The 27944-nt window shown below is 45.6% G+C and overlaps 1 protein-coding gene across 2 annotated transcripts in view; it reads right to left on the reverse strand.

Annotated features, from left to right (window-relative positions):
* The window catches only part of MDGA1 (MAM domain containing glycosylphosphatidylinositol anchor 1), a 217871-nt gene that overhangs the window by 98442 nt on the left and 91485 nt on the right, over positions 1 to 27944 (reverse strand). For both annotated transcript variants that reach the window (XM_069954925.1, XM_069954924.1), the window contains exon 2: positions 803 to 942. In XM_069954925.1, the coding sequence (XP_069811026.1) occupies positions 803 to 942 (140 nt within the window). The remainder of the gene's footprint in view (positions 1 to 802; positions 943 to 27944) is intronic.

Below are 27944 nucleotides of genomic sequence, written 5' to 3' on the forward strand. Positions count from 1 at the left end.
CACTGATACAGTGACAGAACATAGTGATGGAGAAGGTCAAGTGGACTAAACAGGGTGGCACTGTGCTTACTACTATAGACCTGACTACTAGCACTGACCTGTTGCTGCTTACATGATTTACATTGCAGCAAGGAAAGGGTTACACTAGGCACTGACCTGTTGCTACTAAGATGGGAAGGAAGCCCTGATTTACATTTTAAGGACAGTGCAACAAGGAAAGGGTTACACAAAGCACTGACCTGTTGCCGTTAAGATGGGAAGGAAGCCTTGATTTACACTTCATGGACAGTACAGCAAAGAAAGGGTTACACTAAGCTTTGACTTGTTGCTAAGATGGGAAGGAAGTATTGATTTACAGTTTATGGGCAAGGAAAGGGTTACACTAAGCTCTGACCTGTTGCTACTAAGATGGGAAGGAAGCCTTGATTTACATTTCATGGACAGTGCAGCAAGGAAAGGGTTACACTAAGCACTGACCTGTTACTGTTAAGATGGGAAGGAAGCCTTGATTTACACTTCATGGACAGTACAGCAAGGAAAGGGTTACACTAAGCTCTGACTTGTTGCTGCTAAGATGGGAAGGAAGTATTGATTTATATTTCATGGACAGTGCAGCAAGAAAGGGGTTACACTAAGCACTGACTTGTTGCTGCTGTTGGGGTAAGGAAATTTTGATTTACCTTTCATGGACAGCTCAGCGTTGCTGCTGTTGGGGTACAAAGCCTTGATTTACTATGGAACAAGTTTTCCAAGATATAAACATATTACAGACATACATATTAGATTACAGATTGCACATTACCTGCGGCCGTGGGTGCCCACTGATCAGACACTGCAGTACCAGTGTGTCGCCCTCTCGGATGGTGTAGACTCGCTCGCTCATGTTGTCTTCTTTTACCACACACGCCTGACCAGCATGAATGATCTGAGCCTGAGCCGGGGCTGCAAAGAAAACACAAGGAGGTAACAGTGAGCTCCACACCAACTCTGCAGTAAAAACAATTCATATAAAATCAGAAAACATGGCTTTCTCCCAGAAACAGCTCCACCCCTGCCCATAGGTTGTCGGCAGTATTGCAGCCCACTTGTTGTTTCTCCACAACTCAATGTAGGAACTATTCTAATCTACAGAGGGCTCAACTTGCAAGTTATAAGACATAGAGGGGCTTTTCAGAATGAGAAAAACATGACTGCTTTCTTCCATAAACAGCGCCAACCTTGTGCACAGGTTGGGTGAGGTACTGCAGCTCAGATGTTGCCTTCAAATTCCATAGATCTCAAACTGAAAGGATAATGTGATCCATGGGCCAGCACCTTAAGGGGGCTTTTCAGGACAGTGCCACCCCAGTCCGCAGGTTGTGTGCAGTACTGCAGCTTTAAATAAAGCTAAGCTGCAATACTAGTTAGAAGTTACTAGTTTTTTTTTTTTTTACTAACCAGGAACAATCCCTCTAGAGTCCTAGTTAAAAATTGAGACTGCTAAAGCAAGAATTGGGGCGCTGTGCTGCTGAGCTGTCCCTGCGTATGAGGCAGTGCATAGCAGAGACGACTAGTAATTAAGATAAAACATCCTCTCCATCAGGTCTCATTGATCTCGCAGGAAGAAAGGACATTGCTAAATATAACAGCGATCAGACGCCTCTGTGCTGCGGTATAAACGTTCCTGTGATGTGGCGGTAAATGGGCCGCGGACGAGTTTTGGCGCCATTATTGATCTGACAATACAATCTTTTTGATATCATAATGTCTAAATCGATGTCAGGACTCGGATTTATTTGTGACTCTTTTCCACTTTGTTAAACTGAGGCCGTTACCTGAGTCGCCTCGCCGCTAAATGGGACAATTAGGTACGAATTTAAGGGCGGTGAAAACCGGGGAGGTATCTGTGACAAGAGTAAAGCGCAGATGGTCAGAACGGGAGAGATCAGTGATAAGGGTGGAGCGCAGGAGGTCAGGACAGGAGAGATCTGTGATAAGGGTGGAGCGCAGGTGGTCAGAACGGGAGAGATCAGTGATAAGGGTGGAGCGCAGGCAGTCAGGAAAGGAGAGATCAGTGATAAGGGTGGAGCGCAGGCAGTCAGGAAAGGAGAGATCTGTGATAAGGGTGGAGCGCAGGAGTTCAGGACAGGAGAGATTGTGATAAGGGTGGAGCGCAGGAGTTCAGGACAGGAGAGATTGTGATAAGGGTGGAGCGCAGGTGGTCAGGACGGGAGAGATTGTGATAAGGGTGGAGCGCAGGCAGTCAGGACTGGAGAGATCTGTGATACGGGTGGAGCGCAGGCAGTCAGGACGGGAGAGATCTGTGATAAGGGTGGAGCGGAGGTGGTCAGGACAGGAAAGATTGTGATAAGGGTGGAGCGCAGGCAGTCAGGACAGGAGAGATCTGTGATAAGGGTGGAGTGCAGGAGGTCAAGACAAGAGAGATTGTGATAAGGGTGGAGCGCAGGCGGTCAGGACGGGAGATATCTGTGATAAGGGTGGAGCGCAGGTGGTCAGGACAGATTGTGATAAGGGTGGAGCACAGGCAGTCAGGACAGGAGAGATTTGTGACACGAATGGAGAGCAGGCAGTCAGGAAGGGAGAGATCTGTGATAGGGGTGGAGCGCAGGCGGTCAGGAAGGAAGAGATCTGTAATAAGGTTGACGCGCAGGCAGTCAGGACGGGAGAGATCTCTGATAAGGGTGGAGCGCAGGCAGTCAGGAAGGAAGAGATCTGTAATAAGGGTGGAGCACAGGCGGTCAGGACTGGAGAGATCTGTGATAAGGGTGGAGCGCAGGCGGTCAGGACAGGAGAGATCTGTGATAAGGGTGGAGCGCAGGTGGTCAGGATGGAAAAGATCTGTGATAAGGGTGGAGCGAAGGCGGTCAGGACCGGAGAGATCTGTGATACGGGTGGAGTGCAGGTGGTCAGGACGGGAGAGATCTGTGATAAGGGTGGAGCGCAGGCAGTCAGGACAGGAGGGATCCCACCACCCAGAGCTCCTTCACCTTTATTATCAGCAGTTACATCAGTAAGAGCCGGTATACTGTGTGGTGACTTCTCTGCTATGTCTGATGCACAGCTCCAAATCCTCTAGCAAATTCTACAGCCACCACTGGGGGGCACTCACTACATACAGATCCAGCCACCACTGGGGGGCACTCACAACATACAGATACAGCCACCCCTAGGGGGCACTCCTTACATACAGATCCAGCCACCACTAGGGGGCACTCCTTACATACAGATCCAGCCACCACTGGGGGGCACTCACTACATACAGATACAGCCACCACTAGGGGGGACTCCTTACATACAGATAGAGATAACACTAAGGGGCACTCCTTACATACAGATACAGGCCACCACTAGGGGGCACTCACTACATACAGATACAGCCACCACTAGGGGGCAATCCTTACATAGAGATACAGCCACCACTAGGGGGCACTCCTTACATACAGATACAGCCACAACTAGGGGGGACTCCTTACAAAGAGATACAGGCACCACTAGGGGGGACTCCTTACATACAGATACAGCCACCACTAGGGGGCAGTCACTACATACAGATACAGCCACCACTAGGGGGCAGTCACTACATACAGATACAGGCACCACTAGGGGGCACTCCATACATACAGATACAGCCACCACTAGGGGGCACTCCTTACATACAGATACAGCCACCACTAGGGGGCACTCCTTACATACAGATACAGCCACCACTAGGGGGGACTCCTTACATACAGATACAGCCACCACTAGGGGGCACTCCTTACATACAGATATAGCCACCACTAGGGGGCACTCACTACATACAGACACAGCTACCACTAGGGGGCACTCCTTACATATAGATACAGCCACCACTAGGGGCACTCCTTACATACAGATACAGGCCACCACTAATGGGCAATCCTTACATACAGATACAGCCACCACTAGGGGGCACTCCTTACATACAGATACAGCCACCACTAGGGGGCACTCCTTACATACAGATACAGCTACCACTAGGGGGCACTCCTTACATACAGATATATCCACCACTAGGGGGCACTCTTTACATACAGATACAGCCACCACTAGGGGGCATGCCTTACATACAGATACAGCTACCACTAGGGGGCACTCCTTACATACAGACACAGCTACCACTAGTGGGCACTCCTTACATACAGATACAGCCACCACTAGGGGGCACTCACTACATACACATACAGCTACCACTAGAGGGCACTCACGGCATACAAGTATGATTAACACTACAATATAAGTCATCTCCCCCTTACTACTGTATAATATCAAAGTGTGTGAATGGTCAGAGGGGCTGTGGCCTCCATAAGGCAGTTTAGGGGGTACCGACAAGGGCCCCACTTGCCCCCATCCACCATGAGCTGAGATGAGATCCTGACTGATCCAGAACACACAGGAACCACTGTGACCGCATACAATTACGTAATAAGCTATGAATTATCTTAATAATTGGTGATAACGTGGAAAGAGGGAAAAGAAACAGCGAGACGAGACCCAGTGTGAAGAGAATGAGATGTTACTGTCTGCTATCTGATATTTACAGACAATTAATCAAAGCGCAGACATTAATGAGCAATGAATTAGATAGCAGGAGCCGCAACGATGAGGACGGATCCGGAGCGCCCGCCACTTGTTTGTTATCGTTTCTTATGTAAGTGGCGACAGATCCGACGGAGAAGAGAACGTCTGCAGAATGTGGGAAACCTGCTGTGAAATAAATGGGAATTTCCTTCAATTTCACATGGAGTCAGGACTTGGTTTATTTATCCTGGATGAGTCCTATCACAGCGTGACATCACAGGTATATGATGTCATACGGCAACAGCAGCCACAACTAGAGTTGGGCTCGCACCTGTGTTATACGTACTAACAGTGTCGGACTGGGGTATCTGGGGCCCACCAGAGGAAATTATGCTGGGGCCCACCAATAAAGAACCAGTGAGAAACAACAGTCAGCGTTTGTGCAGGTTCTAAAGCTGGGGGCACACCGGAGGATTCTCCGGTCCTCTGGAGGGCCAATCCGGGACTGCGTACTAAGTTAGAATTCTCTAATAGAATCAATGAAGGTCGGTTTTGAAAGCCGGAGTACAATGGGAGTGATCTGTCCAATGCCTGGAGATGAAGGATCACGACTCAATGAGCCAACTGTCTACAACAGGGGTAGGGAACCTTGGTTCTCCAGCTGTTGCAAAACTACAACTCCATGATGATGATGCCTGGAGAGCCAGGGATCCCTACCCCTGGTCTACAACATATCCAGTCATTGTTACAATGGACAATGCATCTATAATGTGGGGAAATATCCTGGATTCAGGGGGGCAGAGGTTGGGTTCAGTGCACCTGGGGGTACGATGCACACCACTGATCCGTGGACCCTTTAGGAAATATTACAGTTCCAGAGCTGAAGCTGATGGATTATGCCCTGGTCTTAACCCTTAGGACCAAAGTCGACAATTAGACAAGGAAAAATAAGAATGGTGGATAGAAAGAGAAACATTGTAGTTTATACACTAGCCACTAGGTGTCAGCACAGCTGGTTACTGCTCCCTCCCAGACCTTGTTTTACAGCTTGCTGTAAAATGGAATGCTCTCATCTGAATATCACTATTTGCAGGAAGGTTTGTGACAGGTGTCCATTCCCATTGAGCTGCCTGAGCCTAGACGAGCAGATTTCACATTGGCGATAGCAAATATACAAATACATTGGTAATATACAAATATATATATATATATATATATATATATATATATATATATCCAGAGCATATATATAAACCCCATTTCTGTAATAAGATCCGGACAGCAGTCAGTGAGGGAACGGCTCCTCCCACTCCCGCAACACGTCGCAGTACACACTATGTATAGGAGACTGCATCTGGAAAAACATGTTAATAAATTATTAACCTGAAGCCAATTCTGAGGCTGGCATCAATCTCACAGCTTCCAGCCTGACAGATGAGCGCTAATGCCCCAGGACGGAGTGTGTGAGCCGTGACGTAGCCGCCGAGCCCGCTCTATAGGATAATTATACACCAGGCTTGTCATAGCCTGTCTATATACGGTGCTGTCTGCTATGTACTGCCAGATACATCTGTGCCTGAGTCTATCAGCTCAGAAACTAAGCAGAGGCGAACGTGCGTCTGTATAATAAGGAATGAGGATCAGCTTCATATACACTCCCAGGATCTGTGCTACCCCCCCGGGTAGAATCCCCCATGGACCAACAGAGCCCTATCACCCTCCCTCCCCCACGACTATCACTGCTCCCCTAAACTCCAAGCATTTACAGCTGTACATACAGACATTGGTCAGTGACTGGTTCCTCTTCTCCCCCTGCACTATCCTACCTATATAAGATGCCAGACCATTGTGGGAATTAAAGGGGTTATCCGGAGCTACAAAATCATGGCCACTTTTGCCCCTCTCTTGTCTCCAGGTCAGGTGCGGTTTGCAATTAAGCTCCATTTACTTCAATTGAACTGAGTTTCAAACCCCACCTAAACTGGAGACAAGAGAGGGGGAAAAGTGGCCATGTTTTTGTAACGCTGGATAACCCCTTTAAGCACTTGGGCCCCTGTGCTCTTGTCTCCAACCAGTTCTGTCAGTGTATGTGATGCCAGAATTGTACAGTGCTGCTGGGGACAGGGGGGTCCTAGGGTCAGGATCAGGGTCAGGGGGTAACTCATAGCTCTGTGCCACTCTCTCCTCTCCTGGGCAACTAGGACTCTCTACACTGCCATTACAATTCATTACAATAAGCAAATAATAATAATAATTAATAATTGTTATTTATATAGCATCAACAGATTCCACTGCACTTTATAATCATCCCCTTTAAATAAATTATAGGGGTGCAGAGCTCACCCCTCAATCACAGTCCCTTAAATCATAGGAGAAAAGCAGACCTCCTTGCAACAGTCTCTACAATGACTGACAGCAGGAGAGCAGCCCTCCCCATCACAGTCTCTACAATGACTGACAGCAGCAGAGCAGGCCTCCCCATCACAGTCTCTACAATGACTGACACCAGCAGAGCAGGCCTCCCCATCACAGTCTCTACAATGACTGACAGCAGGAGAGCAGGCCTCCCCATCACAGTCTCCACAATGACTGACAGCAGCAGAGCAGCCCTCCTCACCATAGTCTCTACAATGACTGACAGCAGAAGGGCAGCCCTCCCCATCATAGTCTCTACAATGACTGACAGCAGCAGAGGAGCCCTCCCCATCACAGTCTCTACAATGACTGACAGCAGCAGAGCAGCCCTCCTCACCATAGTCTCTACAATGATTGATAGTAGCGCAGCCCTTCCCATCACTGTCTCTACAATGACTGACAGCAGAAGGGCAGCCTTCCCCATCACAGTCTCTACAATGACTGATAGTAGCGCAGCCCTCCCTATCACAGTCTCTACAATGATTGAGAGCAGAGGAGCACCCCTCCTCACCACAGTCAATGACAGCAGAAGAGCAGACCGCTCCATCACAGTCTCTACAATGGCTGACAGCAAGAGAGCAGAGCTCCCCATCACAGGGTCTAAAATGACTGACAGCAGAATTCCTCACTACAGTCTCTACAATGACTTAATGTAGAAAAAGCAGCCCTCCTCATCACAGTCTCTGCAACGACTGACAGCACAGAAGCCCTCCTCACCACCGTCTCTACAATAACTGACAGCAGGAGAGCAGCCATCCTCGCAACAGTCTCTACAATGACTGACAGCAGGAGAGCAGACCTCCTTACAACAGTCTCTACAATGACTGACAGCAGGAGAGAAGCCCTCCTCGCAACAGTCTCTACAATTACTGACAGCAGGAGAGAAGCCCTCCTCGCAACAGTCTCTAAATTGACTGACAGCAGAAGAGCAGCCCTCCCCATCACAGTCTCTACAATAACTGACAGCAGGAGAGCAGACCTCCTCACAACAGTCTCTACAATGATTGACAGCAGCGCAGACCTCCCCATCACAGTCTCTACAATGACTGACAGCAGCAGAGCAGCCCTCACCCATACTCAGCTCTCCACTGAGTGACAGGAAAGAATCACAGGACTCTTTATATGCTAATCCTGTCTCTTTACAATTAAAAGAAATGTAATTTTATTGCTATTTCATTGATTGCCGTGACCCAGCGCAGACACCAGCTGGTGCAGTAGATGAAGCGGCCCACCGAGGGGGATCCGGGCTGATTTGTCCCTCCTTCATTAGTGTTTGCCCCTGGTTAGATTAAGAGAATCTCACTTTATTTAATGTCAGAGAACAGACTAAACTGCATCTTGATAATAGTTGTCTTTTAAGATCTGTCAAGCAGCTTGTTATATAGCGGATCCCCCCGAAGACACCATACAATAACTGTGTATCTTATGGCGGGGCTTGTGGGGAAACTTCACAAGATTATTATGCAAATTGCCTATAATGCAGCTGGCATGGACTGTTCCCTAAAGGAGGAGACGTAACCCAGGCAGAATACATAATGCTCCTCATCCAAGACGCTGCTCCAGATTAACCCTGTACAGGGCGGACCGAACACCTGACAGCTGCTTCATATAAAGCATCACCAGGAGGTGGAGAGGGAACAGCAGAGAAGAGGTAGTGATGAAGATCGGCCCTGATTGCTACTACCCTGAGGATGAGAGGAGGGGAAAGTATAATGCATAGGAGGCAGTGTTATAGTAGTTATATTCTTGTACATAGGAGCAGTGTTATAGTAGTTATATTCTTGTACATAGGAGCAGTGTTATAGTAGTTATATTCCTGTATATAGTGGGCAGTATTATAGTAGTTATATTTTTGTATATAGGAGCAGTATTATAGTAGTTATATTCTTGTACATAGGAGCAGTGTTATAGTAGTTATATTCCTGTATATAGTGGGCAGTATTATAGTAGTTATATTCTTGTATATAGGAGCAGTATTATAGTAGTTATATTCTTGTACATAGGGAGCAGTATTATAGTAGTTATATTCTTGTATATAGGAGCGGTATTATAGTAGTTATATTCTTGTACATAGGGAGCAGTATTATAGTAGTTATATTCCTGTATATAGGGAGCAGTATTATAGTAGTTATATTCTTGTATATAGGGAGCAGTATAATAGTAGTTATATTCTTGTATATAGGGGCAGTATTATAGTAGTTATATCCCTGTATATAGGAGCAGTATTATAGTAGTTATATTATGCAAGCAGATAGAGCTAGTCTGCACTGCTACAACATGAACCCTTGTTGGACGGGGAAGAGCGTGGATGTGATCTATCTGGAGACAGCGGGGGTGCTCGGCAGAAACAGTAAACACAAAATGATGTGCGGGAGAAATTCAAGCACTCACCGTTGTAGTCTTCCAAATCTTTATTGCATAGAGATCATAGCAGGTATATTGTATATAGGAGCAGTATTATAGTAGTTATATTCTTGTATATAGGAGGCAGTATTATAGTAGTTATATCCTTGTATATAGGAGCAGTATAATAGTAGTTATATTCCTGTATATAGGAGCAGTATTATAGTAGTTATATTCTTGTATATAGGGGCAGTATTATAGTAGTTATATTCCTGTATATAGGGGCAGTGTTGTAGTAGTTATATTCTTGTGTATAGGAGCAGTATTATAGTTGTTATATTCTTGTATATAGGAGCAGTATTATAGTAGTTATATTCTTGTGTATAGGAGCAGTATTATAGTGGTTATATTCTTGTATATAGGAGCAGTATTACACTAGTTATATTCTTGTAAATAGGGGGCAGTATTATAGTAGTTATATTCCTGTATATAGGAGCAGTATTATAGTAGTTATATTCTTGTACATAGGGGCAGTATTATAGTAGTTATATTCCTGTATATAGGAGCAGTATTATAGTAGTTATATTCTTGTATATAGGGGCAGTATTATAGTAGTTATATTCTTGTATATAGGAACAATAGGAACAGTATTATAGTAGTTATATTCTTGTATATAGGGGCAGTATTCTAGTAGTTATATTTTTGTACATAGGAGCAGTATTATAGTAGTTATATCAGCACAAGCCATTGAGGAAGTAAAGACCAGCGGCACTCACCGGGTTGATGCAGTTATGATGATTTATTGATACGATGTCATCTTGCAGATAAGCTCAGGGCAGGGGGAGACAGGTCCAGAGGTGCTGTGCACAGCACCTCTGGACCTGTCTCCCCCTGCCCTGAGCTTATCTGCAAGATGACATCGTATCAATAAATCATCATAACTGCATCAACCCGGTGAGTGCCGCTGGTCTTTACTTCCTCAATGGCTTGTGCTGATTAAATGAATTGCTTTCTCATTTACGCTGAGCACCACTGTAATGCATGAATGTCACTGAGATTACTCAGCCAACAAAGACTACAACGCTCCTCATCTCACAAAGACACTTAATCTGAAAACATAAACAGCTCCACACAAATCACGGGTCACTGATAGTGCCAACACATCTATTTGCTTGTGCTTATAGTAGTTATATTCTTGTATATAGGAGCAGTATTATAGTAGTTATATTCTTGGATATAGGAGCAGTATTATATTAGTTATATTCTTGTATATAGGGAGCAGTATTATAGTAGTTATATTCTTGTATATAGGGGCAGTATTATAGTAGTTATATTCTTGTATATAGGAGCAGTATTATAGTAGTTATATCCCTGTATATAGGAGCAGTATTATAGTAGTTATATTCTTGTATATAGGGGCAGTATTATAGTAGTTATATTCTTGTATATAGGGGCAGTATTCTAGTAGTTATATTTTTGTACATAGGAGTAGTATTTATAGAGGATTTATTCTTACACAGAGGTCCTATCCTCTTGCCTGTTTTGATGTCTAGTTGTTAGTATATATTCTGTCTGGGGACCTTCTCCGCCTGGTCTCCTAGGTCTCTGGCTCCTTTGATAAGTATGAAGGAATGTAAATGCGTCCGGCTCTGTGCGGCGGCTCTAATTGCGCTGGTGGAGCAGCTTTGTCCCCCATAATGAACTGCTCGCTGTGTACATCATTACTCGGACGTTGTAAATCAATAAAGTGTTTAACAGGCGTCTCCCGGAGGAAATTACCTCCACAAATGGCAGGTGAATATCTGATTGTTCTCTCGTTTGGTCTAAATAAATGTTTGTAGTCATTATTATCTTATCTCCAGTTCTGCTGAATCCTCTTTAAAAATCACATTTCTATTTTTACCATTTTTAACATTTTCAGCGCCGGCAGAAAAGCAGTTTATTATATCAGAAGGTTCTTAATTCCAGAAATTCAGAAGCTTTTGAGAGAGTTTACATGCAGAAAGTTACATACAGAACTAATGACTTAACGGGACCTCGAAAACAGATGTAGCAGAGCCAAAGTTGTATTTTAGCTGGGATTGCATAATTTCAATGGCTACCTAGTAACTTAATAAATGTTACCTGCAGTCCTATGTAACAGCACAAATAGCAAACAGTGATACCTCTCTAAGTACAGATAATGTAGATGTCACTTGCAGTCCCATGTAACACCACAGATAACACAGTGATAACTCTCTGAATACAGATAATGTAGTAGATGTTACCTGCAGTCCCATGTAACACCACAAATATCACAGTGATAACTCTCTGAGTACAAATAATGTTATAGATGTTACCTGCAGTCCCATGTAACAGCACAGATATCACAGTGATGACTCTCTGAGCACAGATAATGTAATAGATGTTACATGCAGTCCTATGTAACACCAGATAATATAGGGATAAGTATCTGAGTACATATAATGTAGTAGATGTCACCTGCAGTCCTATGTAACACCATAGATAACAGTGATATCTCTGTCAGTACAGATAACATAGTATATGTCACCTGCAGTCCTATGTAACACCATAGATAACACAGTGATATCTCTGTCAGTACAGATAACATAGTAGATGTCACCTGCAGTCCTATGTAACACCACAGATAACACAGTGATATCTCTCAGTACAGATAACATAGTAGATGTCACCTGCAGTCCTATGTAACACCATAGATAACACAGTGATATCTCTGGCAGTACAGATAACATAGTATATGTTACCTGCAGTCCTATGTAACACCACAGATAACACAGTGATATCTCTATCAGTACAGATAACATAGTAGATGTTACCTGCAGTCCTATGTAACACCACAGATAACAAGTACAGAGTGCAGGTGTCTTGTTCACACTTCTCCTCCCTTTGCTCCCAGGGGTGCAGTAAGTTCAGGGGGCACAGGAGGAGTCTCTGGAGTTAATATGGCCTCTTGATACCTCACATCTCACCTCCCGTATACGCCGCAGTGTTGGTCGCGGTTTCTTGTCACCTTTTCTGTTAATTTGTGAAGTTAAGTAGAGTAATTACACATTGGCGGTTATGACTTTGGCTCTAATGATGGGGGGAGCGGGAGGAGGGGTCATATGATAAATATAACGTCTTTCCTCCAGATGAATCGCAGATTAACCCTTCATAAATGGCCCAGAATTGTATCCATAATTTTCCAGTGAAATAGTTATGAGCCAATAAAGAGTGAGAAGATGACCGCACAACGCTAGCACGCCCCGTCGCCGTATGATTCATAGTCATAAAGCTGGGGGGAGGCCGGTATATAGTGGAGGCAGGGCAATGGAGGTCGGTATATAGTGGAGGCAGGGCAATGGGGACATGTATATAGTGGAGGCAGGGCAATGGAGGTCGGTATATAGTGGAGGCAGGGCAATGGGGCAGGTATATAGTGGAGGCACAATGATAAAGGCCAGTGCATGGTGGAGGCAGCGGGATCGGGCAAGTTTAAGGTGGAGGCAGGGTGATGGAGGCTGGTATATAGTGGAGGCAGGACGATAAAGGCCAGTGTATAGTGGAGACAAAGCGATGGAGGCCGGTATATAGTGGAAGCAGGGCAATGGAAGCCAGTATATAGTGGAGGCAGGGCAGTGGAGGCCGGTATATTGTGGAGGCAGGGCAATGGGGCCAGTATATAGTGGAGGCAGGGCAGTGGAGGCCGGTATATTGTGGAGGCAGGGCAATGGGGCCAGTATATAGTGGAGGCAGGGCAGTGGAGGCCGGTATATTGTGGAGGCAGGGCAATGGGGCCAGTATATAGTGGAGGCACAATGATAAAGGCCAGTGCATGGTGGAGGCAAAGCAATGGAGGCCGGTATATAGTGGAGGCAGGGCAATGGAGGCCGGTATATAGTGAAGACAGGGCAATGGGGGCATGTATATAGTGTAGGAACAATGATAAAGGCCAGTAAATGGTGGAGGGCGTGGGATGAGGGCTGGTATACTGTAATGTGGAGGCAGGATGATGGAGGCCGGTATATAGTGGAGGCAGGGCAATGGAGGCCAGTGTATAGTGGAGGCAGAGCGATGGAGGCCGGTATATAGTGGAGGCAGGGCAATGGGGCCAGTATATAGTGGAGGCACAATGATAAAAGCCAGTGCATGGTGGAGGCAAAGCAATAAAGGCCGGTATTTAGTGGAGGCAGGGAAATGGAGGCCGGCATATAGTGAAGACAGGGCAATGGGGGCCGGTATATAGTGTAGGAACAATGATAAAGGCCAGTAAATGGTGGAGGGCGCGGGATGAGGGCTGGTATACTGTAATGTGGAGGCAGGATGATGGAGGCCGGTATATAGTGGAGGAAGGATGATGGGGGCCGGTATATAGTGGAGGCAGGACGATAAAGGCCAGTGTATAGTCGAGGCAAAGCGATGGAGGTAGGTATATACTGTAAAGAGAAGGCAGGATGATGGGGGCCGGTATATAGTGGAGGCAGGATGATGGGGGCCAGTGTATAGTGGAGGCAGGGGATGGTTGCCAGTATAAGATGGAAGCAAAGCAGAGATGGATGGAGGCATACTGTAAAGTTGAGGGAAGGGGGATGAAGGCTGGTATACTGTAAAACGGAGGCAGTGGGATGGGAGCCAGTATATAGTGGAGGTAGAATGATGGAGGCAGGCATAAGGTAGAGGCAGGATGGTGGGGGCCGGTATACTGTTAAATGGAGACAGTGGGATGGGAGCCAGTATATAGTGGAGGCAGGGGGATGATAAAGGCAGGCATACTGTAAAGTGGAGGGAGGGCGATGGAGGCCGGTATTAGGGTCCTTGCACACTGAGTAAAGGAATTTATGAGCGGAGTCTGCACCGTGGATTCTGCTAGAAATTCTGCCTGTCCTATTTCTTTAATGGAATTTCTCTTGTTCATGTTCATTCTTTGAGCGGAGAGCAGAGGCACAAGAGAAATCCAATTAAAGCAATAGGACAGGCAGAATAACAAGCGGAATCAACTGCGCGGACTCCGCTCGTACATTCCGCTTCTTTTACTCAGTGTGAAAGGGCCCTAAGGTGGAGGTAGGATGATGGGAACAGTATGTCGTGGAGGTAGTGCAATGGAGGAAGGTATACTTGTATAGTGGAGGCAGGATGATGGAGGCAGGTATACTGTAAAGTAGAAGGAGGACGATGGAGGCCGGTAGAAGGTAGAGGCAGGGTGATGGGGGCTGCTATACTGTAAAATATAGGCAGTATGATGGGGGCCAGTATAATGTAAATTGGCGGCACGGTGATGAAGACCAGTGTATAGTGGAGGCACGGTGATGAAGACCAGTGTATAGTGGAGGCACGGTGATGAAGACCAGTGTATAGTGGAGGCACGGTGATGAAGACCAGTGTATAGTGGAGGCACGGTGATGAAGACCAGTGTATAGTGGAGGCACGGTGATGAAGACCAGTGTATAGTGGAGGCACGGTGATGAAGACCAGTGTATAGTGGAGGCACGGTGATGAAGACCAGTGTATAGTGGAGGCACGGTGATGAAGACCAGTGTATAGTGGAGGCACGGTGATGAAGACCAGTGTATAGTGGAGGCACGGTGATGAAGACCAGTGTATAGTGGAGGCACGGTGATGAAGACCAGTGTATAGTGGAGGCACGGTGATGAAGACCAGTGTATAGTGGAGGCACGATGACAGTAGCCAGAACACTGTGGAATCCCTGAAGCACTTGCCCTCTTTGCCCTGGCATATTGCGGCCTGGCTCAGGAGGGTTTCATATTTGCACTTGATTAATGGGTTAATTTGCTTTTCAGTGTTTCCTAGAAGCAGCGATGTCTGTTTTGCGGGCCGTGCGTCACTCTACCATCTCTTAATGAGACCTCTGAGAAGTCTCCATCACTGGACGCCCCCACACTCCAGCGCTCTCATCAGATAGGGGGAGAGATGATGTCACACTTCTGGTTCGGCTGATGGCTAAACTGAATGATCATGTATAGTTCTTTGCAGGTACAACCAGAGAAGAGGAGTCTGTGTAGCAGTGTACAATCTGCACCGAGGGCTCTACACGATTCATTATAGTGCCATTCAAACTGGGCCCGGGTATCAACGCAACCCTAGTACTTAACAACACAATAGGGTCAAGCAGCAACGAAAAATTCTGTAGGTCTCAATAGTATGTAAGGATCCACGCCAGTCCTTCACAATCCTAAGATAGTGAACCTATGTTCTAAGTTCTATGTTCAGTCTTTCTGGGAGAGGGGCCATGAGTAGCAGTCTATGTTAGAGAGGGGCCATGAGCAGCAGTCTATGTGAGAGAAGGGCCATGAGCAGCAGTCTATGTGAGAGGGGCCATGAGCAGCAGTCTATGTGAGAGAAGGGCCATGAGCAGCAGTCTATGTGAGAGAGAGGGGCCATGAGCAGCAGTCTATGTGAGAGATGGGCCATGAGCAGCAGTCTATGTGAGAGATGGGCCATGAGCAGCAGTCTATGTGAGAGAAGGGCCATGAGCAGCAGTCTATGTGAGAGAGAGGGGCCATGAGCAGCAGTCTATGTGAGAGAAGGGCCATAAGCAGCAGTCTATGTGAGAGAAGGACCATGAGCAGCAGTCTATGTAAGAGAGAGAGGGGCCACGAGCAGCAGTCTATGTGAAAGTGGGGCCATGAGCAGCAGTCTATGTGAGAAAGGGGCCATGAGCAGAAGTCTATGCGAGAGAGAGAGGGACCACGAGCAGCAGTCTATGTGAGAGAAGGGCCATAAGCAGCAGTCTATGTGAGAGAAGGGCCATGAGCAGCAGTCTGTGAGAAAGAAAGGGGCCATAAGCAGCAGTCTATGTGAGAGAGAGAGGGACCATGAGCAGCAGTCTATGTGAGAAAGAGAGGGGCCATGAGCAGAAATCTATGCGAGAGAGGGACCACGAGCAGCAGTCTATGAGAGAAGGGCCATAATCAGCAGTCTATGTGAGATAAGGGCCATGAGCAGCAGTCTATGTGAGAGAGAGAAGGGCCATGAGCAGCAGTCTATGTGAGAGAGAGAGGGATCACGAGCAGCAGTCTATGTGAGGGAGGGGTTATGAGCAGCAGTCTATGTGAGAGAGGAGCCATGAGCAGAAGTCTATGCGAGAGAGAGAGGGACCACAAGCAGCAGTCTATAGGAGAGAGGGGCTATGAGCAGCAGTCTATGTGAGAGAAGGGCCATGAGCAGCCGTTTATATGTGAGTGAGAGGGGGCATGAGCAGCAGTCTATGTGAGTGAGGGGCAATGAGCAGCAGTCTGTGTGAGAGAGGGGGGCCATAAGCAGCAGTCTATGTGAGAGAAGGGCCATGAGCAGCAGTCTATGTGAGAGAGGGGCCATGAGCAGAAGTCTGTGTGAGAGAGAGTGACCACGAGCAGCAGTCTAAGTGACAGAGGGGCCATGAGCAGCAGTCTAAGTGACAGAGGGGCCATGAGCAGCAGTCTGTGTGAGAGAGAGAGAGAGAGAGTGAGTGTGACCACGAGCAGCAGTCTATGTGAGTGAGGAGCCATGAGCAGCAGTCTATATGAGGGAGGGGCAATGAGCAGCAGTCTGTGTGAGAGAGGGGCATGAGCAGCGGCCTATGTGAGAGAGGGGCAGTCTGTGGGAAAAGTTATTATATGTGTCTGTACTGGTTGGTTAAATAATAATAATAATAATAATAATAATATTGTTGCATTCTGAAGTACAGATAATATTTGCCTGTAACTTTAGGGAAGGTCGCCAGAGTCATATTTACCGGTGAGCTCCAGACACCAGTTTGCCACTGATCAGCAAGTTGAGTTGCACGCCCAGGTATGACGTATCTCATTAATGACTTGTCAGTCATGTGATCTCACTCCAGCAAAAACAAAAACTTCACACTTTGTATAAACTCTGTATAAGACTCTGTGTTATGTATACACACTGTATAAGATGCTCTAGATAGATAGATGATAGATAGATAGATAGATAGATAGATATATAGATAGATAGATAGATAGATAATAAATAGATAGATAGATAGATAGATAGGAGATAGATAGATAGGAGATAGATAGATAGATAATAAATAGATAGATAGATAGATAGATAGATAGATAGGAGATAGATAGATAGATAGATAGATAGATAGATAGATAGATAGATAGATAGGAGATAGATAGATAGATAGATAGATAGATAGATAGGAGATAGATAGATAGATAGATAGATAGATAGATAGATAGATTCAATACATCAAAAAGCAGCACTACTCGGAGGTTATCAGAGTGCCAGTAGATGGTCCCGACCACAGACCGATTTGTGGAATATTTTCTTAACTAGATAGATAGATAGATAATAGTTTTCAGTGATTCAGGAGTCTGCGATCAGGGTTGTGTACACTTACGAGTAGTTTTAGGCTATGTCACCACTGTCATTGTGAGGAGCTCAGCAGTGTAATAGTCACCGGCTCCAGTAATTACAGGGTTAATGATCTTCTCCGCAGTCGGAGCAAGATTTACACTGATCACACTGTGTCAGACGGCACACAGTCAGGGCAGAGGATATATCTCCTATCAATGAGTTCTGCTTATAGTGTGTAATAGAGGGAGGATGGATGCGAGCCCCCTGGTACAGACACAACGCTACAGAGATACAATGTATTCGAACTGAAGCCATGTGCGATACATTGTATCCTGGCTGACATTTCACATCCATAGTAACAGGACTGGTGCAGGAATCATGGCCAGGTAAAAACAAAGAAGCCATGACATCATCAATTTATTCATCGTGACATCATCGATTCATCCACTAATGACATCATCGATTTATTCACTAATGACATCACTGATTTATACATTAAGTGAGGCGGTGTTCACACAGTGCTGCAATGAAACGATAACATGTCTGAGCTCCGCACTCTGCTCTTTCTATAACCCCCATAGAAGCCAATGTATATGGCGCGTGGCTCCGTCCCGCTGCAGATAGCGGACACCTGGGGCTATTCTGGATTCATCGATCCCGCTTAGTGCGCCATTCCGGGTGACACGATAATTCATTACATTTAATGATGCTTCACTATTAAAAGGTCTTTTACATTCATCGGCCCCGGCAGGAGATGTGGAACGTCCCCCGGACAGCAGCAAATCAGCCGCTTCTTCTATCGACCCGTAATGGAGCGGACACTGGCGTCTATATTGATCTAACAGACAAAAAACAAAAAAAGTGGTGTTTTGCGGTCGGCGGTGATACACACCGTATCAATATTGTCATTGTTTACAAAAACATTTTCCTGGATGAGATGCGGAGAGCGCGGCGCTGGCTGCTCCGCGGGGAAATCATGGAAATTAGGAGAGCAAATGGGGATTGTGCCTCTTGATGCCTCTGTCTATAGGTCTATATATAAGATGTAAGGAGATGAGCGTACAGTAACCCCCTATATCATCATTAGAAGCCACTACTGAGGGGGTACCAGGGACCCAAGCAGCAACAATTATTTTTAAGGACAATAACTGCATCACCTGCCAAATGGCCCCCAGGACAGATCTTGGATTAAAAGCAGCTATCCGAAGGTACAAGCGGTTTTGGGGGGGGCAGATTGTGGGTACAGAGAGACTTTAAGGGTCTTTACATGGGACGATTATCCTCCAGGAGCACTGCTAGAAACGTCGCCCATGTAAAAGTGAGAGTGATCAGCCTAGGAGCAAGAAAACGCCTGATTCTCAGTTGATCGCATGGTTTTTGCAGGCTTTAAAATTTATCATGGTCGGTCACACATCTCCCCAGAAGCGGTATACATATACACATGCTGTCTGTTTCCAGATCACACTAGCAGTGTTTACATATCTAGTGTGCTGCTGCTGTGAACAGGCGTCCAGCTCTCCGGCTCAGCTCTCTGGTTCTCCCATCCTGCTCTCCCACCCGCCGCCTCCCCCAGAATGATTGATAGCCGGAAGTGGCAGGGTGGCCTGAAGAGAGCCAGACAGGAGGCCCGGAGAGAGGGATGCCGGATCACACAGCAGCGCTGAAGTTGTGTATACACTGCTTGAATGATCTGCAAACTGACAAGCATGGACATATGCATATCTATGCTATCAGTTTTCGTGGCCACACGAACAATACAGGAATTGCTTGTGTGGCCCGGTCACTCATTTTATTGTGCTGTGCAAAGGGGCTCCGATACTGTGGATCAGCGCTCGACTGCAGCCATGGATAGCCAAGAAAGTTTCTGTTTAAAATGCTGCCTCGCTGCAGGAGAGCAGGATGGGAGAGCCGGAGGGCGGCTTGCCGGATCGCACAGCAGCATACTAGGTATGTATGCACTCAGGGCCGGATTAAGGTTGGTGGAGGCCCTGGGCAACAATTTTGTTGGGGGCCCCCCATTTTCTTCCCCCACAAATAAACCATACAGTGATCTATACAGGTGGCTGATTACTGTAGGGGACTTAGCACCTACCCCTCCTCACTCCTGGCTGGATGGCTCAACATCCTCCTCTGTTCTGCATATGATGGTCCCTAGAGGCTGCAGTCCAGAGGAAGATGCCAGGCCCTAGAGACAGGATGGGGGAGGGGTGAGCATTGCGGTGTGTTCCCACTTAATTCAATGCGAGAACACAGCACTTAAGTACTTTCTGTGCTCTCTTGCCCCCTGTGTTAGCCACCACAGCAGCATATGCAGTTGTGAATCGCAGGCAGAACCTGGACTTGCAAGTCTAAGTCCCATCTTCAGTTCCCAACCATATAAACTACCTGAAGCAGTAAAGAGCAGAAAGTACTTAAAGGCTGTGTATAATCTATAGCGGATATGCTACATGTGAATATACCCTAAGGATCATGGCATATATAGCTGCACACAGGTTACATGTCATATGCTAAACACAGGCTATATATACACCATATGCTGCACACAGGCAATATATATACACACAATATGCTGCACACAGGCTATATATCATACAATGCACACAGGGTATATACCATACACTGCACACAAGCTATATATCATACACTGCACACAGGCTATATACCATACACTGCACACAAGCTATATATCATATGCTGCACACAGGCTATATATCATACACTGCACACAGGCTATATGTCATATGCTGCACACAGGCTATATACCATACAATTCACACAGGTTACATGTCATATGCTGCACACAGGGTATATATCATAGGCTGCACACAGGCTATATACCATACACTGCCCACAGGCTATATATTATGGGCGGCACACATGACAGTTACACTTTAAGGCTAGGTTCACACTATGTAACTGTGCGGCTGTATTTTTTATGCGGCTGTAAATGTGCGGATGAAACTCCGGCCGTGGGAAAAAATAGACATGCGGCTCAAAACATACGGTCATTTACTTGGAAATCTGGTTCAACTAAAAATAACAAATAAAATCTTAAGAAAGTGATGCAAACACCTCTGGATGCATCTGGGAAAGCAGGGAACACAGTTTACAGGAATTGCTATTACAGGGGTTTGCGATCCTCTGCAGTATGCCGATGTCTCTCATGGTTAATATATTAAAATAATAAAACACATTTTCGTTGTAATAAAGTGCCTTTCGTTGTTCAATAATTAAATTTAAACTAATCCATCATTTTGCAATTAAATATACTGTTAAAATAAATAGATATATAAATAAATGTATATTTATATATATATTTATTTTTTGACAGTATATTTAATTGCACAATGATGGATTCGTTAGAATTAAATTATTGACCAACGAAACAGAATTTATTTCATCGAAAATGTGTTTTCTTAATTAAATATTAATTAGTACAGGAAGCTCCATAAGCCGTTAATTCATATTGCCGGCTGAGCGCACATATAATGAGCCGGTCCGCAGCACAGTGACTTCATTGTGCTGCGGACCAGCGAAGAGGACACATCGGGGTGAGTATAGAGCTCTCCCCACCCCCTCCCCAGCACTGCACCCCTCCCAGCAAAGAAGGGGGGGTCAGTTAACCCCTTCCTTGCTGGGATGGGTGCAGTCTGACATCAGTCTGGCCCCCAAGGGGTTAAGGGGGATGCAATACATCCTCCCTTAACCCCTTGGGGGCCAGACTGTAAGCAGCGATCTGTAAAGATGCTGCATACTGTAAGGTGCACAACACCGCTCACAATGATGGGTGTTGTGCTCCTGTTTGTGTGTTTTTTGTGTGTTTCTCCCTTTTTGTTTTTCAGATATCGGTATCCTGTGGATTACGTCGGATTCCGTGGACTACGTCGATGACCAGCGTTTTTTTAATGTTTTTTTTTTTATAAAATGGTCAATGAGGGGTGTGGGGGTGTTTTTATTTGAATAAAAAATTTTTTTAACTTGTCTCTTGTCTTTATTTCTTTACTTTATAGACTTAGTAGTGGAAGCCGTCTAATAGACGGAATCCATTACTAAGTTGGGGCCTAGTGTTAGCCGGTATAAAATGGCTAACACTAACCCCCCATTATTACCCCAGTACCCAATGCCACCAGGGGTACTGGGAAGAGCCGGGTGCCAGTGGTCCCGGAGCGTCAAAATTGGCGCTCCTGGACCGGGCGGCAGCAGGCTGGTAAGATTTAGGCTGGGGAGGGCCTAAACCAATGGCTCTTCCCACCCTGGTGTTACCAGGCTGCTGTCGTTTGTTTTTTAACCCGGCTGGTTATAAAAATAGGGGGGACCCTATGCGTTTTTTTTTAATTCTTTATTTATTTTAAAAAAAACGCATAGGGTCCCCCCTATTTTTATAACCAGCCGGGTTAAAAACCAAACGACAGCAGCCTGGTAACACCAGGGTGGGAAGAGCCTAAATCTTACCAGCCTGCTGCCGCCCGGTCCAGGAGCGCCAATATTGACGCTCCGGGACCACTGGCACCCGGCTCTTCCCAGTACCCCTGGTGGCATTGGGTACTGGGGTAATAATAGGGGGTTAGTGTTAGCCATTTTATACCGGCTAACACTAGGCCCCAACTTAGTAATGGATTCCGTCTATTAGACGGCTTCCACTACTAAGTCTATAAAGTAAAGAAATAAAGACAAGAGACAAGTTAAAAATTTTTTTTATTCAAATAAAAACACCCCCACACCCCTCATTGACCATTTTATAAAAAAAAAAACATTAAAAAAACGCTGGTCATCGACGTAGTCCACGGAATCCGACGTAATCCACAGGATACCGATATCTGAAAAACAAAAAGGGAGAAACACACAAAAAACACACAAACAGGAGCACAACACCCATCATTGTGAGCGGTGTTGTGCACCTTACAGTATGCAGCATCTTTACAGATCGCTGCTTACAGTCTGGCCCCCAAGGGGTTAAGGGAGGATGTATTGCATCCCCCTTAACCCCTTGGGGGCCAGACTGATGTCAGACTGCACCCATCCCAGCAAGGAAGGGGTTAACTGACCCCCCCTTCCTTGCTGGGAGGGGTGCAGTGCTGGGGAGGGGGTGGGGAGAGCTCTATACTCACCCCGATGTTGTCTCTTCGCTGGTCCGCAGCACAATGAAGTCACTGTGCTGCGGACCGGCTCATTATATGTGCGCTGAGCCGATCAGCCAATCAGCTGAGCGCACATATAATTCTAAATGTTTCCTCTAATAATGCTATTGTGATAACATAATTAGAAGAAACATTTGATGTTTTCATTAAAGTAAAGTGATGATTAGTACAGAAAGCTCTATTGCCGGCATATGAATTAACACCTTATGGAGCTTCCTGTACTAATTAATATTTAATTAATAAAACACATTTTCGATGAAATAAATTCTGTTTCGTTGGTCAATAATTTAATTCTAACGAATCCATCATTGTGCAATTAAATATACTGTCAAAAAATAAATATATATATAAATATACATTTATTTATATATCTATTTATTTTAACAGTATATTTAATTGCCAAATGATGGATTCGTTAGAATTAAATTATTGACCAACGAAAGGGACTTTATTACAACGAAAATGTGTTTTATTAATTTAATATATTAACTATTAGAGGCATCGGCATTCGGCATCATTGCGGGCTATTTTTGAAGTACTCCGTACGGACCGCCTGTCAATCCTTGGCCGCATGTCCAGCCGCAAACAATGGTCTTGTTCATTTTTTACGGGTCCGTTTACGATCGGGCCGTAGATTCATACATAGTGTGCACTGTGCAGCCGTATATCCTATACTTTCCAGTGTACGCATGAACCACCAAAAATACCGCCGCACAATTACAGCCGCACAGTTACATAGTCTGAACCTGGCCTAAGACCACTTGTAGTATATCCCATCTGTGTGTGGCCATTCAAGCTTAGCTCACTACACAAGAAAATATAAAGATTATAGAACAGAGTGTTTGGGTTGTGCCAGTTTCTCCCTAATACTTAATAGGAAATTGCAGTGTGATTCTATAAGTCTAAGGGCCCTATTATGGGCTGCACACAGGCTATATACCATACACTGCACACAGGCAATATATCATAGGCTGCACACAGGCTATATACCATACACTGCACACAGGCTACATGTCATATGCTGCACACAGGCTATATATATATGCCCCTATAGTATATACCCCTGCTCTGATATATGCCCCCATAGTATATGCCCTCAGCTCTGATATATGCCCCCATAGTATATGCCCCCTGCTCTGATATATGCCCCTATTGTATATACCCCTTCTCTGATATATGCCCCTATAGTATATTCCCCTGCTCTGATATATGCCCCTATAGTATATATCCCTGCTCTGATATATGCCCCTATAGTACATACCCCTGCTCTGATGTGCCAATACAAAACAAAACCTCATACTCACCTGATCTGGGCAGATGACAGGTCTTCTCCTGGCTCTTCTCTGTTCCTTCAGCCTGTCAGCCACTGTGACAGATGCTCCAGCATGCTCCATGATGTCACTTCCCTGCTGGAGAGATCAGGTTTCCTTGCTGAGGTCCCACGCTGTCCTCTCCTCAGTGAGGGGGAGGGGCAAGGGGGAGTTAGGACCTCGGCAGGAGACAGGCACCCGGAAGCTTGACAGGAAGAATCCATTCAAAGACCCACCAGGGGGGAGTCTGAGCCTGCCGGGAGGGAGATGCTTACACAGGATTAACCCTACACCTGCCTCCCTCCCTGGACAGCATGCAGTGTGGCCAGTGCTGTGTCCAGGTAGGGTTTCCACATGCTTTGTGCGCGTGGGACTGGCTCCCAGACACCACTTCTGGGTTTGGGCTGGTGGAGGCCCTCTAGTGGTGGAGGCCCCTGGGCACGTGCCTCTTGTGCCCTCCCTTTAATACGGCCCTGTATGCACTACATGTGTGATCTGGAAACTGACAGCAAGGATATACAGTATACATAATGGTGCTGTCAGTGTCCGTTATTGGCGGGGGATCAGGCCTTTCCCTCTCCTAGGCTGATCACTGTTACTTTTACACGGGCTGATTATCGTCCCATAATTGGTCCATGTAAAGGCTCTTTATAGTCAAGGTAATACACACAAAAGATTATTTAATTTGCATATTTTCCCCTGTGTGCATAGCCTGGACAATAAATCTCTCTACAACAGGTTGGTGGTCTCCTCAAGGAGATAAGTTACCCCCTCACTGATCTCTTAACAAAGGACCAAGTTGTGGTATAAATTACTGTAAATACACGTTACAGCTATTGGCTCGCAGGTATCAGCCACCCATCTCACATGTATACAGATGTCTGTGCCTTCTACCAGATCTAGGATGTATGGTGTCCATGTGACTCTTCAGTCTATAATATAGACATGTGCAGCTATTGCCTCGCAGGTATCAGCATCTCATCTCACACATATATACGGATCAGTGAATCACACATAAGCCTCTTGCTGCGTCCGCTGCTCTCTCCAGGTATCAGTCATATTGTATTTGGTCTGACACAGTTTCATTAATAAGAACAAGACTCTGAACAGTCCCTAATAGGATTCCCAGCAGATCAGCTTCTCTCCTCCGCTCCCCGAATGTTTTATCATCTCTTATAAATGTCAACTCAATAACGTGTCACATCTCATCTCTTCCCCCAGCGCTAAGAGAGGACGGTGATGGTGGCAGTCGACCGTCCCCATGTCCCTGACACTACCCGCAGGGAACTAAGACCTGAACGATCCCGAGACGCCTCCAAGGACACCGCAGACCCTCCTACCTCAAGACTGATCACCGGTCTAAGAGCTGAAGACTATCAGGAAGAGAAAGACAAAAATCATCAAGAGAAGGCGGAAGACATAAAGATTTCATAATAAAGAGGAAGGAGAGAAGGTGGAAATATCTGATAATAAGGAGGGGGGAAGGAAGGAAGGAAGGAAGAGAAAGCAGAAGACATAAAGATCTCATAATAAAAGAGGAAGTAGAGAAGACGGAAGACCTAAAGATCTGATAATAAGCAGGAGGAAGTAATATAAGGAATGGAGGAAGGAAGAATGGAAGGAAGGAGGGAAGGAAGAAAGGATGAGAAAGCGTAAGACATAAAGATCTCATAATAAAGAGGAAGGAAAGAAAGCGGAAGGTGGAAATATCTGATAATGAGGAAGGAGAGAAGGCGGAAGACAAAGATCTCATAATAAAGAGGAGAAAGTATTATGGGGAAGGAAGGAAGGAAGGGAGGGAGGAGAAAGCGGAAGACATAAAGATCTCATAATAAAGAGGAAGGAGGGAAGGCGGAAGGTGGAAATATATCTGATAAAAAGGAGGAAGGAGAGAAGGCGGAAGACCTAAAGATTTCATAATAAGGAGGAGGAAATAATATGGGGAATGGAGAAAGGAAGGAAGAGAAAGTGGAAAACAAGAAGATCTGATGAGGAGGAAGGAGAGAAGGCGGAAGACCTAAAGATCTGATAATAAGGAGAGAAGGCGGAAGACCTAAAGATCTGATGATAAGGAGGAAGTAGTATGGAGAATGGAGGAAGGAAGAGAAGATGAAGCTGTAAGGAGATGAAGAGCGAGCAACAAGGAGGAAGGTGAAGAGAGATGAAGGGAAAAGTGTAATTATGAGGAATAGAGCAAGAATAGTAGTAAGGAGGAAGGAAAGAAAAAGAGTAAAAAAGTAATATGGAAGAGAAGACACAATAAGATAGGAAAACAGAGGAGGAAGAGGAGGAGGTTCTCTTCTTATAAATTTACGGTAGAATAAGAGAAAAGGGGAAAGGAGGCTCATAGTGAACAACGAAGAGGAAGGTGATGAAAGAAGAAGGAAAAAGTCTAAGGATAAGATAAATGAGAAGAAGCAAGAAGAGGAATAACAGAATAAAGGAAAGAAAAGTAAGGACAACTGAAGGAAGAGGAGTAAGAAAAGTATAAGGAAAGGAAGAGAATATGGAAGAAGAAAAGGAGGAGGTGATCTGACTTTGCAGCAGAACTACAAGAAGGGGTAGAGGAGAGGTGAGCTGGAAGAAGAAAGGGGAAGAAAGAAGTAAAACCAAAGAACATGTGTAAGGATTAGATAAAGCAGAAGGAAGGAAGAAGAGAATTAGAGGAGGAAGAGAAAGAAAAGTAACAACAAATGCAATAAGAAGTAATATGAAGAGGATAAGAGATGGAAGAAAAGAGAGAAGATTGAAGACAGGAGTTGTAGATTAGGTACAAAGTGATGAAGAAAGGAAGAGAAAAGAAGAAAAAGTGAAAGAATAGACGTAAAAAGGGATAGGAAAGGAGAGTAATAACCAAAAGAAGAGAAACAAGGATAAAAAAAAAAACAAAAAACAATCATTTTGCTGCACGTGATTAGTGACACCGGGCGATGGAGGAATCCTCTTTCTGGGAGAATACCTTTAACAGAGAAACTGTTCATGGATGAATGGGTGGGAGGAGCCTAGATATCATGAATGCGCCCAACACTTCACCGCACCGTCTGATCACATACATGCAGGGCGGCATGCAGTTAGATAGGCTTTTTGGCAATACATGGCAGCTACACATGAGAGTTTTTACCTGTATAGTGAAAAGCGTCTGACATAGCGCAAAGAGGAGAAACTAAATGCGCTCATCTCACACAAACCCTGACCCGCATCCCCAGGGGGGACCTACTGATTTCCAACCAATCAAGAGGCTCATACAATGACTTTGAGGTTTTCCTTCTCTTTACAAGGAGTCAGCACAGACCCGGTAAGATCCCCCTGTGTCCCCCCCAGCTGCGATGTGACGGCACATAGCGGCAGCACATTACTCTGAAGGAAACACATTGACACTTTAAATATTCATATAAATACCCAAAACAAAACCATTAATCTCCTCCGCCACCGTGACGGACACTGGATGTGATGCATCAATTACAGTGGGTGACACAGACCCCTCCTCATGGCGCTATCTGTATGCCAGGGCCACGGTGCAGCCAGTCAACAGTGTCTCCTTATATACATATACTATATGGAGAAGAGTCATGACTCCCTGGACCTTAATTACTGGATCTTAAGTGTATAACATACAGCCCCGACCAATGCAGTCGCCTAAGGTTGTGTTCACACAGTTTTGTTGCATTTGCTTAAATTATAAAAGCCCAATTAATAATGGGGGCTCTGCAACTCGACAGCGACCGGGGCTTTGCCATGTGATCAGCATTACCAGGCTTCATCACACATGTTTTCTTGTCATAAATGATCTAATAGCCTGGTAATGCTGATCACATGATGAAGCCTGGCAATGCTGATCACATGAGGAAGCCTGGTAATGCTGATCACATGATGAAGCCTT

Source organism: Dendropsophus ebraccatus, chromosome 15 (assembly GCF_027789765.1).
Source record: "Dendropsophus ebraccatus isolate aDenEbr1 chromosome 15, aDenEbr1.pat, whole genome shotgun sequence".
Lineage (NCBI taxonomy): Eukaryota > Metazoa > Chordata > Amphibia > Anura > Hylidae > Dendropsophus > Dendropsophus ebraccatus.